This window comes from Mangifera indica, chromosome 15 (assembly GCF_011075055.1).
Source record: "Mangifera indica cultivar Alphonso chromosome 15, CATAS_Mindica_2.1, whole genome shotgun sequence".
Taxonomy (NCBI): domain Eukaryota; kingdom Viridiplantae; phylum Streptophyta; class Magnoliopsida; order Sapindales; family Anacardiaceae; genus Mangifera; species Mangifera indica.
In genome coordinates this window covers 14,413,898-14,434,192 of record NC_058151.1, presented here as the reverse complement: position 1 = coordinate 14,434,192, position 20,295 = coordinate 14,413,898, and the positions used below count along the sequence as shown (strand labels likewise).

General features: G+C 38.0%; 2 protein-coding genes and 2 pseudogenes across 4 annotated transcripts; all 4 read left to right on the top strand.

The window, feature by feature from the left end:
- Positions 1-1,454: 1,454 nt before the first annotated feature.
- Positions 1,455-2,597, top strand: LOC123197209 (thaumatin-like protein). Of its 2 annotated transcripts, none has more exons than XM_044611393.1 (2): positions 1,455-1,547; positions 1,667-2,597. In XM_044611393.1, exons 1-2 carry the CDS (start codon positions 1,493-1,495, stop codon positions 2,389-2,391), a joined length of 780 nt encoding a protein of 259 aa, XP_044467328.1. In that variant the 5' UTR covers positions 1,455-1,492; the 3' UTR covers positions 2,392-2,597. The 2 variants fall into 2 exon arrangements, with proteins under 2 accessions (XP_044467328.1, XP_044467327.1); XM_044611392.1 differs by having other exon boundaries at positions 1,470-1,547; positions 1,649-2,597.
- A 415-nt stretch (positions 2,598-3,012) lies between these two features.
- On the top strand, positions 3,013-5,028 carry LOC123197206 (AAA-ATPase At3g28580-like). 2 transcript variants are annotated; one of them, XM_044611390.1, is made up of 2 exons: positions 3,013-3,836; positions 3,985-5,028. In XM_044611390.1, the coding sequence occupies exons 1-2, from the start codon at positions 3,077-3,079 to the stop codon at positions 4,782-4,784; spliced, it is 1,560 nt and encodes a 519-aa protein (XP_044467325.1). In that variant the 5' UTR covers positions 3,013-3,076; the 3' UTR covers positions 4,785-5,028. The 2 variants fall into 2 exon arrangements, with proteins under 2 accessions (XP_044467325.1, XP_044467324.1); XM_044611389.1 differs by having other exon boundaries at positions 3,018-3,784; positions 3,939-5,028.
- Positions 5,029-6,223: 1,195 nt separating this feature from the next.
- LOC123197208 lies at positions 6,224-7,947 on the top strand (annotated as a pseudogene).
- Positions 7,948-9,680: 1,733 nt separating this feature from the next.
- On the top strand, positions 9,681-11,491 carry LOC123197608 (annotated as a pseudogene).
- Positions 11,492-20,295: the final 8,804 nt, after the last annotated feature.

Sequence of the window (20,295 nt, the reverse complement as noted above, 5' to 3'; positions counted from 1 at the left end):
AACCAATACCGTTACTCTGGATTCCATAGAAAAAGATGATGTGGTTGCAATAGAATATCCAGAATAATCAATGTTTTAGACTTGACCCGATTAAAGGGCCGATCAATAATTACTTCAATCTTGCATAATTAAAATTTTGATACGGATTCTAAGTATATTTAACAAAAAATGTTTCTAATCATGGTGCATATGCCCGGTCATAATCCTTACACCAAAGTTTGATCATTGTCTTCTACAATTAAAAAAAAGCACTAATACTCTGGTAAGCACCTCACCAACATGACTGCAATAATCAAGAAACAAGGTTTGGTTTCCTTCATCTTCAAAAAAGAATTTTATTAAGTAAATAAATGATGTTGATATCAGTATGACACCCATAATTAAAATTCTGATCCAAATTTTAAAACAATCTTTTACATGTCTAAGAAGAGAATATACGATATAAATAGTATTTTCTACATGTATACTTGTGTATTTGTTTAATCATAATGTGATATAAGAAGTCTTAGTTGGTAAGTTTTTTATTCCGTTGAGTGTTTTAGTGATGCTTTAGTGATAAAATCAATCATCTTTCAAAATCTAGATCAAAACCATTGATAATCACGCATTATCTAATGGTATACATCTAGCTTTGAGTGGCTTTGAGTGTTGATTTCCCTCTACAAAAGGCAATTCCCATTATACCATCCTTAAACATTTGTTGGGTTGAGTCTTTTATATACACAAGCAGGATTGAGTCCAAACCAAGTTAGCTAGACTTACCTCTGTGTTTGGTTTGATTTGTGTTGATTTTTAGTTAGAGCTTTAGCTCGGTATCTAGGTTTAAATTTCCCTCTGACAACATTGTTCAACTTATCTATAATACTATTTATTCCCTTGTTGACACTATTAATCTTGTTAATGATACTATTTATTTTATTGGTAATTTTTTGATAATACCTCTAGCTAGTTTAAATGAGCTCCAGTTAGTCATTATAAATTTAAGTCGAGCTTGAGTTAACTCATATTCGAGTTCAACTCAACTTTTATTCAACTCTACATATAAGTATAGATGTTCAAAATCAGTTAATTAAACTAGTTTAACTTTTTTTAATCAAATTAAATTTTCAATTTGAAAAAAAATTCTAAACCCAAATTGAACTGACTTTGTGATTAATGAACAATATAATATAAAACAATGAATACTAATTATATAAATAAACTAATGTGACATCATAGATTAGATAATCTAATTAATTTATTTTTTTATTAATTCAAAATTACTTTATCACATGATAACAATAAATTAGTTTGTTTAAACCGTTACTACTATTACTTAATAGCTTGTACATGAAGTTTGTATATATAATATTCAGTTTCTTTTCTCCAAAGACTTGCTCGCATCAAATCTTGAAGTGTAATCAAAGAAGAAGCAACCACATGCTATATATTTCAACCATATAAATCCTTTCTATGCCTTCACTCTTTCACCCAGTTGCACTCATAATATACAATGAAGCTGTCTACTGCTTTTTACTTCTTCCAGCTTTGGCTTTTTATGTTTTCTGGTAAAAGTTATCTCATGAGGTTTTCTTAATGCTTATTACTTTTTCTAAATGCCTTTTTTTTTTTTTTTTTTAAATTTCATATTTAACATAAACTTCTTAAGTTATGATATATTTTTCAGGGCAAGCACTAGCTCACACTGTCACATTTTATGTGCATAACAAATGCCCCTTTCCAGTATGGCCTGCAACTGCCCCTAACAATGGCCAGCCGGTTATTGAAGATGGTGGTTTCTACCTCCCCTCTGGTGAAACTCGAATTATTGAAGCCCCATGGTCATGGAGCGGTCGAATTTGGGGCAGAACGGGCTGCAATTTTGCATCTAATTGGAAGTCTGCCTGTGAAACTGGTGACTGTGATGGAAGACTTCAATGCAATGGCCTAATAGGCAGACCACCAGCCACATTAGTTGAGATTTCACTACAAGCCTATAAAGGCCAGCCAAATTACTATGACGTGAGTTTAGTTGACGGCTATAACCTCCCTGTAACGGTGGCACCAAGGCAAGTATCACGAAATTGTACAATTTCTGGCTGCAAGAAGAATCTCAACACTGGCTGCCCACAAGAGCTCCAAGTTGTGAACAAAAATGGGCAAGTGGTGGCTTGCAAAAGTGCTTGTTTGGCTTTCAATCTTGACTCATTTTGTTGCAGGAATGAATATGGAACCCCAGAAAAGTGCAAGCCTAACTTATACTCGAAGATTTTCAAGGATGCTTGTCCTGCTTATTATAGTTATGCATTTGACATGCCACCACCATTGATAAATTGTGCTTCCAAAGAATATGTGGTAACATTTTGCCCTTCTAGTTGGGGCAAAATTGATGCCAATATATCTTCGATATAGATCACTTTTTATGTATCATTTGTTCAATTATGGTCGTTTTCTGAATTGAGTTCCAATTGTTTGGTGATGTTTGATGCTTAAAACTTACATGAAAAAATGTATTAGTTGGTTCATTTAGATTCAAGATTGTATTTCACATCAATGTTAACGTTGGCCGGTGGTTTTTCTTGTATTAAATTTTTCATGTAAACATTTGTGTTCCTGTATTGAGTGTTTGTGTATTTTTGTCTTTTTACTTTGGGTTTCCTGACATCAACGTATTAGAAACCCCGGATTTCGCAAAATTTAGTCCATTCAAAGCTGTCTATTATTTGTGGAAATAATGGAGTCAAAAGAGAAAGCTGCACATGTTTTTAATTTCTTTCACGTTGTTAGAAAATAATACTATTGGAAACTTGGCTTTGAAATTTCCAATATATAGACTCCAGTTAACTTGTTGCAGGATGAATGAGACAAGTCTCACATAAGACACAAATACATATAAAGGACGATGAACCTGGAACTGACTCAGACGTCCGAAGATTAGGTATTTCCACAATGCAGGCCCCTCAGAAGCTCATGAGGGCCAATGGTGGGTGGCTTAATGACTTGATCAGCAATTCACAGGACTCTATATAAGCCTTTCCATCTTGAGAGTCTAAAGAAGAGAAAAAATTATATTAGAAAGAAAAAGAAACAGAGCAAAATGTTGACTATGGGAGAGTTATGGGCCACTCTAGGCTCTGTTATAGCAAGTGTTATGTTTGCATCAGCTATTTTCAGGCAACACTTCCCTCATCAACTTTGGGGCTATGTTGAAAAATATAGTTTCAAGTTGGTTCGATTCTTTTATCCTTATATTGAGATTCGGTTTGATGAATTCTCCGGTGACCGCATGAAGCGTAGTGAAGCCTTCTCTGCCATTCAGAATTATCTCAGTACCAAAGCCTCGTTGCTTGCTACTCGGTTCAAGGCTGATTTTGTGAAAGACAGCCAATCTCTAATTCTTAGCATGGAGGATAAAGAGGAGGTGACAGATGAGTTTGAAGGGGTCAAGGTTTGGTGGGTCTTGGTTAAGACCGCCCCCAGAACACAACAATTTTCTTTCTATCCAGCTGCGGATGAGAAGAGGTTTTACAAGCTCACATTCCATGAGAGTCACAGAGAAATCATCACAGCTTATGTTAAGCATGTGCTTGATGAAGGAAAGGCCATTGCTGTGAAGGACCGGCAGCGCAAGCTATTCAGCAACAATTCTAGCGAGAGTTGGCATGGCTGGAGACAAAGAAAGTGGAGCCATGTACAATTTGAGCATCCTGCCACACTTGATACGTTAGCAATGGAGACAACAAAGAAGGAAGAAATCAAGAAAGACCTTTTGAAGTTCAGAGAGGGGAAAGAGTACTATAAGAAGATTGGGAAAGCTTGGAAGCGAGGGTATCTTCTTTATGGCCCTCCAGGAACTGGTAAATCAACCATGATTGCTGCAATGGCAAATTTTTTGAACTATGATCTGTATGATCTTGAACTTACCACAGTTCAGAGAGGGGAAAGAGTACTATAAGAAGATTGGGAAAGCTTGGAAGCGAGGGTATCTTCTTTATGGCCCTCCAGGAACTGGTAAATCAACCATGATTGCTGCAATGGCAAATTTTTTGAACTATGATGTGTATGATCTTGAACTTACCACAGTCAAGGACAACTCACAGTTGAGGAGTCTTTTGATTGAGACAACAAATAAGTCGATCATTGTTATAGAGGACATTGATTGCTTGCTTGATCTAACTGGTCAGTGGGAGAAGAAAAAGGAGAAAGATGAGGATAAAGAAGAGAAAAATCCCGTTGAAAAGAAGATGAAAGAAGAAGGTGAAAACAAAGCAAGCAAGGTCACTTTATCTGGGCTTCTGAATTTCATTGATGGCCTTTGGTCAGCTTGTGGGGGAGAAAGACTTATTGTGTTCACTACAAATTATTTAGACAAGCTTGATCCAGCACTTATCAGGAGAGGCAGAATGGACAAGCACATAGAAATGTCTTATTGTGGCTTTGAGGCATTTAAAGTGTTAGCCAAGAATTATTTAGATATTGTCTCACATGAGTTATTTGCAGAAGTTGGCAGTCAGTTGGCAGAAACCAATATGACTCCAGCTGATGTTGCCGAGAACTTGATGCCAAAGTCTGATGACGATGACACAGAGACATGTTTGAAGAATTTGATTGAAGCCCTCAAGGTGGCCAAGGAGGAAGCTATAAAGAAGGCTGAGGAAGAAGCTCGACTAAAGGCAGAGAAAGAAGAGGAGGAGGAGGGCAAGAAGAAGTGTGCTGATTTTACTGAAGAGAACAAGAAAGGCAATGAAAGTTCAGCTAATTCAGTGAAAAAGAATGGTTCCCCAGATAAGGAAGTTAAACAATGAAGAGCTGATCTTGAATGCTACCGAGAATTCAAGCAACAGGAATGTCAGGGATGATGAAGATAATGCTATGATCATGAAAATTTGAAGCTGAGTAGCTCTTTTTGTATTTTTTTTGTTGTAGAATAAGAAACTGTTGCATTGCAGTTATTATTAGAAGTGCAGGCTGGAGCAGATTGGCAGTTAGCCATTTCATTTAACTTGAAATCTATTCAGGAATATAGTGCACAAAGTTCTGTTGTAGGAATGTTGGCATTCAAAGTTTGATTTGTTAGCAACCGCCCCAAGGATATTGGGACAATAGCTCTTCGAGCTGAGCTACAAACTGGAACTTCAATTTAAAATCAACTCATTTAAGCCGAACCATGAAATCATTTTGGGCTCAAAAGGATCCACCCTTAGTCATGAAACTTCAAGGATTCAGCTAAAAAGTAAATTTGCAAGGAACTTTTAACTCTCCTGTAAGTAAAAACGTATTCATATTTATATCTTAAACTGAATCTACATTTTGATTCACTAGTAAATGTCCAGCAAACCCATTCAACATAGGCAAGTGCCTTCGGCCTTTGGCTTAAACCAAAATGCCATTGTCCTTCAAGATTGTATTTCACATTAATGTTATTGTTTGCCAGTGGGTTTTCTCGTATTAAATTTTTTACATAAATACTTGTATTCCTAGATTGAGTATCAGTATATTTTATTGATTGTTTTACTTCGGGTTTCCAAGCATCAACATATTAGAAACCGCCAAAGTAGGCACAATTTGGTGTCCGGTCAAGCCTGTGTATTCTTTGTGGAAATACTAGAGTCAAAAGAGAAAGCTTGGCATGTTTTTAATTTGTCTACGTTGTGAGGAAATGATGCTATTGGAAATTTCTCTTCGAAGTTTCCATGCGCTCTTTCTCTAGTATTGTCCACATAATGATAGACTGAACCTGTTGACTCTAGTTAACTTGTTGGAAAGATAAATGAGGCAAGTTACAAATAAGACATAAATGCAAATAAAAAACCAGGACCTTGGAAGTGTAGGATTGTGAACTTAGTTGGCAACTCAATTAATATTACTAAAGAAATATCATACCATATATATTGTTATAATAAAATCTAAAATAGACTCTAATTCTTAAAAATGGTAAAATTAATATATAACAAATCAAATTTATATCGAATTAGAATCAAATTAAATCAGAATCATACTGAATTAGAATTGTATTGAATCAAATCGAATCATAGTCAAATCGAATGAGATATAAAATATATATTTTATTTAACAAGAAGTGACCCAATCATTTAAGGTGTTTCCACAATGGAAGCTTAGAAGGGCCAATGGTGGGTGGCTTATGACTTGATCCGCAAGTCACAGGACTCCATATAATCCTTTCCATCTTGGGAGTCTGAAGGAGAAAATAATTATACTAGAAATAAAAAGAGAGTTGAGCAAAATGGTGAGTATGGGAGAGTTATGGGCCACTCTAGGCCCAGTTATGTTTGCACTAGCAATTTTCAAGCAATTCTTCCCTTATCAACTTTGGCGCTATGTTGAAAACTATGGTTACAAGTTGGTTCGGTTCTTTCATCCTTACATAGAAATTCGGTTTGATGAATTCTCCAGTAATCGTATGAAGCGTAGTGAAGCCTTCTCTGCCATTCCGAATTATCTCAGTACCAAAACCTCGTTGCACGCTATTCGGTTCAAGGCTGATGTTGGGAAAGACGGCCAATCTTTAGTTCTTAGCATGGGGGATAAAGAGGAGGTGATAGATGAGTTTGATGGGGTCAAGGTTTGGTGGGTATTGGTTGATGAGATGAGGTTTTACAAGCTCACATTCCACAGAAGTCACAGAGAAATCATCACAGGATCTTATGTTAAGCATGTGCTTGATGGAGGTAAAGCCATTGCTGTGAAGGACCGGCAGCGCAAGCTATTCAGTATAGATCCTAGCAAGCGTTGGTATGGCTGGAAACAAAGAAAGTGGAGCCATGTACATTTTGAGCATCCTGCCACATTTGATACTTTAGCAACGGAGACAAAAAACAGGGAAGATATCAAGAAAGACCTCATGAAGTTCACAGAGGAAAAGAGTACTACAAGAAGATTGGGAAGGCTTGGAAGAGAGGGTATCTCCTTTATGGCCCTCCAGGAACTGGTAAATTGACCATGATTGCTGCAATGGCGAATTTTTTGAACTATGATGTGTATGATCTTGAACTTACCACAGTCAAGGACAACCTACAGTTGAGGAGTCTTTTGATTGAGACAACAAACAACTCGATCATGTTATAAAGGACATTGATTGCTCGCTTGATCTAACCAGTCAGCGGGAGAAGGAAAAGAAGAAAGATGAGGAAGAAGAGAAAAATCCCATTGAAGAGAAGATGAAAGAAGAAGGTGAAAACAAAGCAAGCAAGGTCACTCTATCTGGGCTTCTGAATTCATTGATGGCCTTTGGTCAGCTTGTGGGGGAGAAAGAATCATTGTGTTCACAACAAATTATGTGGACAAGCTTGATCCAGCACTTATCAGGAGAGGAAGAATGGACAAGCACATAGAAATGTACTATTGTGGCTTTGGGGCTTTCATGGTGCTAGCCAAGAATTATTTAGATATTGATTCACGTGAGTTATTTGCAGAAGGTGGCAATCAATTGGCAGAAACCAATATGACTCCAGCTGATGTTGCCGAGAATTTGATGCCAAAGTCTGATGAGGATGACGCAGAGACATGTTTGAAGAATTTGATAGAAGCTCTTAAGGTGGCAAAGGAGGAAGCTATAAAGAAGGCTGAGGAAGAAGCTCGGCAAAAGGCAGAAAAAGAAGAGAACGAGAAGGAGGAGGAAAAGCAGAATTGTGATGATTTTACTGAAGAGAACAAGAAAGGCCATGAAAATTCAGCTAATTCAGTGAAAGAGAATGGTTAGCCAGATAAGGAAATCAAAGAATGAAGAACTGATATTGAATGCTACTGAGAATTCAAGCAAAAGGAATGTCAGGGCTATGATCATGAAAATTTGAATCTGAGTTGTTCTCAATGTATGGTTTTTTTCTTTTCTTTTGTTTAGAATAAGCAACATGTTGCATTTAGTTGTTATTAAAGTGAAGGCTGGAGTTGATTAGCAGCTAGCTATTTCATTTAACTTGCATTCTATCCAGGAAAATATTTAGAACATATTGACTGTGTGCACAAGTTCTGCTGTAGAAATGTTGGCATTCAAAGTTTGATTTGTATGCAACCTCCCAAGGATTGTCCCATTGAAATGTTGCCGATTGCTACTGAGATAAATAATATTATCAAATGAATAAACAAATTAATCTAGAGCCCAATTACCAAATTAAAATCCTAACATGAAATTCACTCATTGGAACTTAGCTATAGATTCAATCTAAGCTCTAGTTGTGAAGCTTCAAGGATCCTAGAAGTCAAAAAGTATCCAAATTCATATCTTTTGACTGAATCTACATGTTGATTAACTAGGAAATGTCCAGCAAACACATTTAACATAGGCAAGTGCCTCGGCTTAAACCAAAATGCCATTGTTGCTCAACTAGTGATGAATACAAAGAAAACCCTCTTGAATCTGCTCAAGTTTTGAAAGATTGGATATTGACTAAGAAAATTGAGAAATTTCGTCCCTTTTTGGCACCAACATGCTCGAATTTCAATTTACAAACCAGTGAAACACATAAAACCAAAATAAACCAAAATAAGCCAGGGAGAGTAGATATGTAAGGCTCAGATTCAGCTTTGAAAGTGAAACCTTGAGAAGTTTAATGGCTGCAACATGGAGCTGTATCCGGTTTGCCTCGCCAAGAAACGGGTCTCAACGAGTCATACTCAAAGCCCGAAACCTTCATCACAGCCTCATTACATTGAAGTTCCGAAGAAGAGAGAGAAAGAGAAAGACTTTGAGTCAATCTCAGAAACGTCAGTCCAGAGGGGAATTATTTGATTTAGACGCCAGAAAAAAAAAATATAATTAAACCACAAAGGAGGCTCAGATTCGCCTTTTATCAGACAAAGGTTGAAACTTTACCACCATGGCAGCAACAAAAAACCACATTTCAAGCATACCCAGAAGCCGCCATGCCATGATGAGCAAATATTTTCAACCGTTTGATCATTTGAGTTAGTTTCACAATCAACCATCACAGCCCCCTCGGAATGATCGAGATTGAGAGAGCCGAAAATGGAGTAATCACTGGCTTCAATAAGCATCAGAGAGAAAGAGACAAAGCTTTTTTGGCTTAACCCCCATTGTTTGGAAAACTTTGAAGGGATTTCTCTAAAACCCCCAATATGTTTCCTGATTATCCATAAACCCCGCACATATGGGGAAGCAACCTTAACGGACAAATGGAAAACATTTGACTGACTGTCTCCTGTATTCACCATCAATTTATCCTATATCTGTCTATGAAATTGATGGATTCAAGTTCCATAATAGTGGCAACAAAACTTGAGCCAAAATCATTTCTTATAACACTGCTATTGGAACTTATCGGCCTATTCCCTCCATTATTGCCACAGGTCTCCTTAAAAATTCATATTTTGAATCCGCGTTTCTTGAATTCGTATAACATATAAGAGGATTTGGGTTACCACTGTACAAGATAGTGGTCAAAGCTGGCAGGCTAATGAGATAATTGGCCACCTGAGTAGCGACAAGATAAGTGGACCAAAAGAAATGATAGTTAAAACAGAGGAAAAAGAATATGAACCTACTGTTTGTGTTAGCTTCCGTTGTCCTTTTCATTCCACCTAATACTTGTTTAATTTCACGTTGGAAGCCGACTTAGAAAGAACCAGGAGATGGCGACGTCTTTTTTTGACTTCGCCAGCAACCAACAAGACTATATAATAGTAAGCATGCAAATTCTGAAAGAGCAACAAACTAGAGCAAAACGGTGTCAATGGGAGAGTTCTGGGTTACTTTAACCTCAATTGTAGCTAGTGCAACTGTTGCGTCAGCCATGTTTAGAACTTTCTTTCCTTCTCACTTTTGGCTCTATTTTGAAAGAATTATTCGCAATTTTTTTCGCTTTTTGAGTCCTTACATTGAAATTACGTTTGATGAATACACTGGTAAATATCTAAAGCCAAATGAAGTCTTCTCTGCCATCCAAAACTATCTCAGTGCTAACGCCTCTTTGCAGGCTAAAAGATTTAAGGCTAATGTTTTGGAGGATAGCAAATCTGCAATCCTTAGCATGCACGAAGGAGAGGAGGTATCAGATGAGTTTAACGGGGTCAAAGTTCGGTGGGTATTGATTCATAAGAGTCCCCCCACAACACAGTCAATTTCTATTTTTGGAGGTCCGGATGATAAGAGGTATTACAAGCTCAAATTCCATAAAAGTCATCGAGAACTCATCACAGGGTCTTATGTTAAGCATGTGTTTGAGGGAGGAAAGGCTGTTGCACTGAAGAACCGCCAGCGAAAGCTATATAGTAATTGCAAGAGTTCGAGTGGTGGGAGAGAAATAAAGTGGAGCCATGTACCTTTTGAGAATCCAGCAACATTTGATTCATTGGCAATGGAGACAAAGAAGAAGGAAGAGATCAAGAAGGACCTCAAGAGGTTCAGTGAAGCCAAAGAGTACTACGCGAAAATTGGGAAAGCCTGGAAGCGAGGGTATCTCCTTTATGGACCTCCAGGAACTGGAAAATCAACCATGATTGCTGCCATGGCCAATTTTTTGGACTGTGATGTCTATGATCTTGAACTTACCACAGTCAAAGATAACTCAGAGCTGAGAAGTCTTTTGATTGAGACAACAAATAAATCTATCTTAGTTATAGAGGACATTGATTGTTCGCTTGATCTTACTGGTCAGCGTGAGAAGAAAAAGAAGAAAGTAGCAGATGAAGAGGAGAGTCTTACCATTGAAAAGAAGTTGAAAGCAAAGAAAGTAAGGTTACTTTATCAGGGCTTTTAAATTTCATTGATGGCCTCTGGTCAGCTTGCGGGGAGAAAGAATCATTGTGTTCACTACTAATTTTGTGGAAAAGCTTGATCCAGCACTTATCCGGAGAGGAAGGATGGACAAACATATTGAGATGTCCTATTGTGGATATGAAGCCTTCAAGGTGCTTGCCAAGAATTATTTAGATATTGACTCACATGAGCTGTTTGCAGAAGTTGGCAATCAGTTGGCAGAAACAAATATGATTCCTGCAGATGTTGCAGAGCATTTGATGCTAAAGTCTGATGAGGATGATGCTGAGACTTGTTTAAAGAATCTGATTAAAGCTCTTAAGGAGGCAAAGGAGGAAGCCGTAAAGAACGCTGAGGAAGAAGTGCACTTGAAGGCAGAGAAAGAGGAGGAAAAGTGTACTGATTCTACTGATGAGAATGTGAACGGGGCTGAGATTTCAGCTAAGTCTGCGACAGAGAATGGTTTTATCAAGGAGGAAGATAAATCAGGGGACAATAGATATTGAATACTACTCAGAATTCAATCAGCATTGGTTTCACAACTTCTTGCAGAATAAGCAGAAGTCTTGTATATAATCTTGTAAATTTGGTGCATGGTGTGGCTATCTTTATTTGTGTAAATGTATTTTATGTCTTGCAGAATAAGCAACTGTGCATAGTGATTGTTTGTAGTGAATGATAGCTGCAGCTGATTAGCAGCATACTGATGCAATCACTATGTATTGGATTCATAATCTATGGTTTAGGAATAAATTTTGACGCCTTGGATTCGAGTCACCAACAGAACAGGAAAATCAATACAACCGATAACAAGGATTTTACTCATAATTTAACTGCAAAAGGACCCTTACATCAGTGCTATGATAGTATAGTGCATGCCACCAATCAGATCCAATTTCCAGGACATCTGATGAATATTATAATCAAACTCAACAAGAAGCAAAATAGCTTGGGACAGTCAGTCAACAATTAGGAGTAACTTGAGCCAAAATCGCCATTATAAGGATGCTATTGGAAACTTTTCTGGAGTTTTCATACTCCCTTTCTTTAATCATTCTTGGAAAATCATCCGTTCTGGCTTTTTTTTATTGTATAAAAAAATTCATCCCCTTCTGTAGTCTTTGCATTTATGTGCAGGACTTCCTGTAAATATTTTGACACAATGAAGGGCTTAGATAATCCATAGAAAAAGAATGGTTTTTGTAACACATATAAGAAATTCCTATATTGACACGAGAAAGATTCTGGGTATGTATGCACATCCACATTGCTTGATGATGATAAGAGATGATTGGTTAATTAGCCACTCTGTGTGTCCTCTGTCCTCTTGAATGATGGACACCCCAAGGCCTGTGAGCTTCCAAACTGGGTTACCAAACCACAACAGACTATAACAAGGCCACAGGGGGAATATTGATCTTAAATGCTTTCGTGAATTCAAGTGATGAAGGATTTCAGAAGTAGTGTAAGCATTAGCTATGCTCGTTTAAGCAAGCTTCTTCAGTTGTGGATTTTCTGCTGGTTAAACAGACCTTCAGGCTACCATTTCTGTTAAGATTGACGCAACAAAACTAATGAGGTAGTCCAAATAAATCAAACCAAAGGGATTCTATCAGTGTCTTTGAATCTATGACATTAATTCAGAAGAAAGTAACTAATTGATACAAGCCTTTAAGCAGCAGATTCCTATAGTATAGTTGTTTTCTTGCTCATGGTCCTTTTTGTTGTTCGTGGCAAAGAAGAATTTGCCAAGAAGTGGATACTGCTTAGTATGAAACACTTAATATAAGATTTTAGCTCCAATTCTCTTCTAGGGAACCCAACAGAACTCAAATAAATAATGAGGGGCAAAGATGCATGATTCTGATATTGTGTCAGCTAGCTATCCAACAATGTCAGGTTAAATGCTCTAGGCAAATTTCTGTATTTAATAGCTGATTTTTAAGGGTTGAAATGCAAACACCTGTCACAAACCTATTCGATTTCAAGATGAAAATTGAAGAAGAAATTTTATGTGTGATTTACCTTTGATTCCCTATTTCATACATGATCAAACATTATTTTTTCTTGGTCCTTGGATTATAAAAAGTGCAACTTGCATTAGAATAAGATATTATTCCAAGATGGCAGGCTGAAAACATATTTACATACTTGAGCTAGTGACAGGATGAATGCACAACAAAAGTAAAGACAGAAAAACAAAGGAAAAAGAATGCCCATGAATCTGGTCTTTCTGGTTTTTTCTGTTCTATGTAGTGAATGCTAGCTGGAGCTGAACTATAAGATTTGATTGGTATCCTATTAGAGAAGTGACCATTTCAAATCATATAGATTCTCTTCTTATGGGAAGATCAATGAAGTTGTTGACACAATATAAATTATCATCTCTTAATTAATAAACTAAGGACCGTTAATGCAGTGCTATGATATCATGGTACATGCGCCAATATGAAAAATCCCAATTATATACCACTATTGCTTATCTCTGAAAGCAAGTAACTAAACTGATGATAGCTTTGAGCAATAGATTCCTGTTATTTAGTTGTTGGACAGAGGATAAGAGAGGAGATAATTGATCAAATAGCTTGGAGCTTTTAATATGTCAAGAGACATTTTGAGTTAAAAAATCAAAAATCAAAACCGTTAATATTTGTATATCCAAAATTAATAATATCTTAATAATGGATCAGACTATTGAATAAAAAATGTTAAATTTTCTTGTTCAGGTCCTTTTTCTTGGTTTAGTGGACAAGAATTTCCCAAGAAATATGGATAGTGCTTAGCATGAAACAGTTGCATAAGAATTTTAGTTTCAATTCTCTTCTATGAAACCCAACAAAACAAATAAACAAATACAATGGTGCTGATTCCCTTTCTGCCAGATATCCAACAGCGACAGGATCTTTGCTCTCAGAAACTTTGAATATTCAATAGGTTTTATTGAAAAGCAAGCACCTTTTAAAAAAGTGCTTGTGGTTTCGAGATGAACTCAAGAAGAAATTTTATGAGTAATTAACTTCTGGATTGTCCTCTTCACGCAAGATCAACTTAGTTTTACTTGGTCTGTTGAATATAAATAGTGCCACTTGCATAAGAATGGGATATTATTCAAACACGGCAGGCTGAAATATATTTGTAGACTTGAGTTAGTGACAGGTTGAATGGACAACAAAAGAAAAGACTAGTCTTTGTAGTATCTTGTACAGTGTTTATTTGAATTTTGTAGGGGCTTATCCGAATTTATGAAGTGTGAATTCAAAAGGTTAACTTTCAAATATATCTGTAGGCCAGAGCAACCTATTAATGGAAATGAGACAAAAATGTATACTCTGTCAATTATCAGTCAGTTATAGTTTGTAAATGAAAGTTGTATTAGAGCGTGTGTAAAGAATAGAGTGTACCCACAAAATACAAGTTTCTTCACCTTGTAATCTTTTTCATTCATAATGAAATTTTACTCATATTGGATTTTTCATGTAAATACTTGTTTTCCTGTGTTTAGTATTTGTCTATTACCGTTTGTTTTTCTTCGGGGTTTTACATAAGTTGTTTGCAGAGGATGATAGCTGCACTTGATTTGAGCTATTGCTTTTCATTCTTATTTTATTAGAGATGTGATGAATCGTAATTTACAGATTCTCTTCTTGATGGACAACTAAAGTCTTACATTTATTTAATGTACAGGACTTTTTGTTATTATGCTTGAAAGATAACACCCGCAGCGTTCTACAGTGAAGTTTCCATATAATTAGCAGATAAAAAAATGGTTTCATCTATAAGCAGGGCTACAGGGGGGCTTATTGATCTTGAATGCCATCAACAATCAAGCAACAATGATTTCTGAGGTACTGTAAACATTAGCTATAAGCATTAAAAGCAATTTTCGGTTGTGGTTTTTCTGCAGATTATGCGTACCAGGCTAGAATTTACGTTAAGACCGATCCAATCAAACTGATGAGATAGGCCAAAAGTATATATTTATTGTTAGATGTGAAAAATCCCACATTGAATAAGAGTCGAACCCTTGGGTCAAACTGCTGATTATGCACGAGACGTGTTTTATGTTCAATTTAAAGCAGACTGAAAACATACCTTACTGAATTTTGAATATGCAAGATTTCAGCAAATTTCCAGAAAACTGGGCAGCAAGGTTACAGCAAGATTCAAAAAACAGGGGAGCAAGTTTTTAACTTAAAGATGAAAGAAAGAGAGCTGAAGAAAGATAAAATTTTCGGAAGTGTTTTTTCTTCATTAATTAAGGATACTTATACAAGAAGACAAGTACAAAAAAGCCATACCAATGACCATACTTTATATGCAAAAGTTCCTTAGTTTAAGGTAAGCCACACATATTTACTTACTCCAACTAAAGTGACTTAATCAAATACAAAATGCTTAACCAAAAACAGTAAATGAACTACAACTTCAATATTATAGTTTGCTAACACTCCTCTTTAGAAATTGAAGTTGTTACACCAAGCAAGTGTCTCAATTTTTCAAATTGAGATTTAGCAAGAGGCTTGGTTAGAATATCAGCAACTTGATCAGTGGAGTTGCAGTGCTTTAAAGTCATTTCTCCTGACTTTTCAGCCTCCTGGATTGCATGAAACTTTACACTTATATGCTTGGTTCTTCCATGTTGAATGGGATTCTTAGCTATTGAGATGGCTAATTTATTGTCAACATAAATAGTAACACTCTTGGAGAAATGGCAGTCCAAATCTGTGAGCAGTTTCTTCAACCAAACAGCTTGGTTTGCAGCATTAGCAGCAGCTATATACTCTGATTCAGCTGTGGATTGAGCAACAACCTCCTGTTTTCTTGAATTCCAGTAAAACATAGCTCCTCCAAAGCAGAAGCAATATCTAGAGGTACTTTTATAGTCATCTTGACATCCTGCCCAGTCACTATCTGAGAACCCTATCAGCTCATCCTTTTGTTGACAAGAGAACCACAAGCCATAGTCATAGGTGCCTTTGACATACCTTAAAATTCTTTTGGCAATTGACCAGTGGAAGATGCTTGGTTCTTGCATAAATCTGGAAAGTAAAGAGGTGACAAACATTAAATCAGGTCTGCTAGAGCACAAGTAAAGCAAACATCCCACTAATCTTTTATATTGAGTGACATCTACTTTTTTAGCTTCATCATTTTTCATAAGCTTTATATTGACAGCAAGTGGAGTGGAAGCTGACTTGCAATTTGTCATATGGAACTTGCTTAATAAGTCTTTGGCATATCTTTCTTGCGAAATGAAAATTCCATCAGGAAGTTGGAGAATTTCCAGGCCAAGAAAGTACTTCATCAGGCCAAGATCAGACATCTCAAATTCCTTTTCTATGCTGAGTTTAAATTCCAACAATTGAGCAACATCTCCTCCTGTCACCAATAAGTCATCAACATACAAGGATACGATGAGTTTAACTTCATCATTTTGTCTCTTGATGTACAAAGTAGGTTCACTTTGATTGCATACAAATCCTAGGCTTTGTAAGTGACTATGTATTCTACTATACCAAGCCTTAGGAGCTTGCTTAAGCCTATAAAGAGCCTTGTGTAACCTATAAACACATTCTTCTTTTCCTGGAATTACAAAGCCTTCAGGTTGATGAACATAAATTTTCTCATCCAGAATTCCATTCAAGAAGGCTGATTTGAAATCAAAATGATGTATCTTCCAGCCAGCTTTAGCAGATAAGGCTATTAAAAGCCTAATTGTGTCATACCTTGCTACAGGAGCAAAGGTTTCAGAGAAATCAGTCCCAGGTTGCTGCATATACCCTTTAACCACCAATCTGGCCTTGAGTTTGTTGACTGAACCATCAGGTTTCAGGTTTGTTCTGAAAATCCATTTAACTCCTATTGGTTTGTGGCCTACAGGTTTTTCCATTAAGCTCCAGGTTCCATTTTTTGTGATCATATTCAATTCCTCTTTCATGGCATTTAACCATTCATTATTTGAGGATGCTTCTTCAAAGTTCTCTGGTTCTTTCAGAGCTAAATTACACCTTCTATAAATGTCATCAAGTGACCTCATTCTTGAAGCAGGAACTATCTCATCATTGTTGCTTTCATGCAATAAACTTTCAGCCTTGGAAATTGATTCTGAAGAAGTTATGGGCTGAGAATGGTCATCTAAATTATTTTCCCAGTTCCAAGACTTTGCCTCATCAAATTTAACATTTCTACTAACCACAACACTTGAAGTTTGAGGAAGGAATATTCTGTACCCTTTTGAGACTGAACTATAGCCAATAAAAATACCAATGTCAGCCTTGGAATCCATCTTTGATCTTTTCTCTTGTGGAACAAGGACATAGCAGATACAACCAAAGGTTTTTAGATGATCCACTGATGCTTTTCTTCCATGCCATTTTTCAAAAGGAGTAGCATTATCTAATGCTTTGGAAGGCAGCATATTCAGTAGGTATATGGCAGTATTGGCAGCTTCTGCCCAAAACCTTTTTGGCAACCTTTTTTCAAATAACAAGCATCTTGCCATTTCCATTATTGATCTATTCTTCCTTTCACTAACCCTATTTTGTTGAGGGGTATAAGGAGTGGTAAGTTGATGGATAATTCCTTCATTTTTACAATAATCAGCAAATGCATGAGAGGTGTACTCACCTCCATTGTCAGTTCTCAAAATTTTAATTTTTGTTGCTGATTGTTTTTCCATTTCTAATTTGAATCTTTTGAAAGTGTCTAGGACTTCACTTTTTAGCTTGAGAAAGTAACCCCAACAATATCTAGTTAGGTCATCAATGAAGATTAGCATGTATTTGCTTTCATTCAATGATAAGTGTAACACCCCAGGTCCAATAACCCGACCCACTGTTAAGATATTGTCCACTTTGGACACACAGTCCATCATGGGTTTGCTTCTGGGCTTTGCAACCCAAAACGCGTCTTAACAGTTAAGGAGCTCACAGGCTATTTAACCAATTCAATTCTCCCACCACTAACCAATGTGGGATCCATAGACAGAGCACACACAGACCCAGCATCTCTCCCGTGCTTTGTCGATGTGAGATTCGCCTAAGGGTATCACATACACCCCCCCTTACGGGACTCAGCGTCCTCACTGAGGTTTGCCCCACCATCGTTCAAGAAGACACGCGGAGCTGCTCTGATACCATTTGTAACATCCCTGGTCCAATAACCTGACCCACTGTCAAGATATTGTCCACTTTAGACACACAGTCCATATGGGTTTGCTTCTGGGCTTTGCAACCCAAAACGCGTCTTAACAGTTAAGGAGCTCACAGGCTATTTAACCAACCAAATTCTCCCACCACTAACCAATGTGAGATACAGACCCAGCATCTCTCCCGTGCTTTGTCGATGTGGGATTCGCCTAAGGGTATCACATACACCCCCCTTTATGGGACTCAGCGTCCTCGCTGAGGTTTGCCCCACCATCGTTCAAGAAGACACGCAGAGCTACTCTGATACCATTTGTAACATCCCTAGTCCAATAACCCAACCCACTGTCAAGATATTGTCCACTTTGGACACACAGTCTATCATGGGTTTGCTTCTGGGCTTTGTAACCCAAAACGCGTCTTAACAGTTAAGGAGCTCACAGGCTATTTAACCAACCAAATTCTCCTACCACTAACCAATGTGGGATACAGACCCAACATCTCTTCCGTGTTTTGTCGATGTAGGATTCGCCTAGGGGTATCACATACACCCCCCCCTTACGGGACTCAGCGTCCTCGCTGAGGTTTGCCCCACCATTATTCAAGAGGACACGCGGAGTTGCTTTGATACCAATTGTAACATCCCTGGTCCAATAACTCTGCCCACTGTCAAGATATTGTCCACTTTGGACACACAGTCCATCATGGGTTTGCTTTTGGGCTTTGCAACCCAAAACGCGTCTTAACAGTTAAAGAGCTCACAGGCTATTTAACCAACCAAATTCTCCCACCACTAACCAATGTGGGATACAGACCTAGCATCTCTCCCGTGTTTTGTCAATGTGGGATTTGCCTAAGGGTATCACATACACCCCCCCTTACGGGACTTAGCGTCCTCGCTGAGGTTTGCCCCACCATCATTTAAGAGGACACGCAGAGTTGCTCTGATACCAATTGTAACATCCCTGGTCCAATAACCCGGCTCACTGTCAAGATATTGTCCACTTTGGACACACAGTCCATCATGGGTTTGCTTCTGGGTTTTGCAACCCAAAATGCGTCTTAACAGTTAAGGAGCTCACAGGCTATTTAACCAACCAAATTCTCCCATCACTAACCAATGTGGGATACAGACTCAGCATCTCTCCCGTGCTTTGTCGATGTGGGATTCACCTAGGGGTATCACATACACCCCCCTTTACGGAACTCAGCGTCCTCACTAAGGTTTGCCCCACCATCATTCAAGAGGACACGTGGAGTTGCTCTGATACCATTTATAACACCCCAGGTCCAATAACCCGGCCCACTGTTAAGATATTGTCCACTTTGGACACACAGTCCATCATGGGTTTGCTTCTGGGCTTTGCAACCCAAAACGCGTCTTAACAGTTTAAGGAGCTCACAAACTATTTAACCAATTCAATTCTCCCACCACTAACCAATGTGGGATCCATAGACAGAGCACACACAGACTCAACATCTCTCCCGTGCTTTGTCAATGTGGGATTCGCCTAAGGGTATCACATACACCCCCCCTTACGGGACTCAGCGTCCTCGCTGAGGTTTGCCCCACCATCGTTCAAGAGGACACGCGGAGCTGCTCTGATACCATTTGTAACATCCCTGGTCCAATAACCTGGCCCACTGTCAAGATATTGTCCACTTTGGACACACAGTCCATCATGAGTTTGCTTTTGGGCTTTGCAACCCAAAACGCGTCTTAACAGTTTAAGAAGCTCACAGACTATTTAACCAATTCAATTCTCCCACCACTAACCAATGTGGGATCCATAGACAGAGCACACACAGACTCAGCATCTCTCCCGTGCTTTGTCAATGTGGGATTCGCCTAAGGGTATCACATACACCCCTCCTACGGGACTCAGCGTCCTCGCTGAGGTTTGCCCCACCATCGTTCAAGAGGACACGCGGAGCTGCTCTGATACCATTTGTAACATCCCTAGTCCAATAACCCGACCCACTGTCAAGATATTGTCCACTTTGGACACACAGTCCATCATGAGTTTGCTTTTGGGCTTTGCAACCCAAAATTCATCTTAACAGTTAAGGAGCTCACAGGCTATTTAACCAACCCAATTCTCCCACCACTAACCAATGTGGGATCCATAGACAGAGCACACACAGACCCAACATCTCTCCCGTGCTTTGTCGATGTGGGATTCGCCTAAGGGTATCACAATAAGGTATCCATAGGACCACACAAATCAAAATGTAGCAGCTGAAGTTTTTCATTTGCTCTCCAATTACTTTTTGTAAAAGGCAGCCTAGCTTGCTTCTTAAATTGACATACTTCACACAACTTTTGGGGTCAATTATGGTAGGTAAATTCAGAACTAGTTCATCATCATGCATACTTTTCAAAGCAGAAAAATTGAAGTGTCCTAGTCTACTATGCCACAATTTTGATTCATCAAC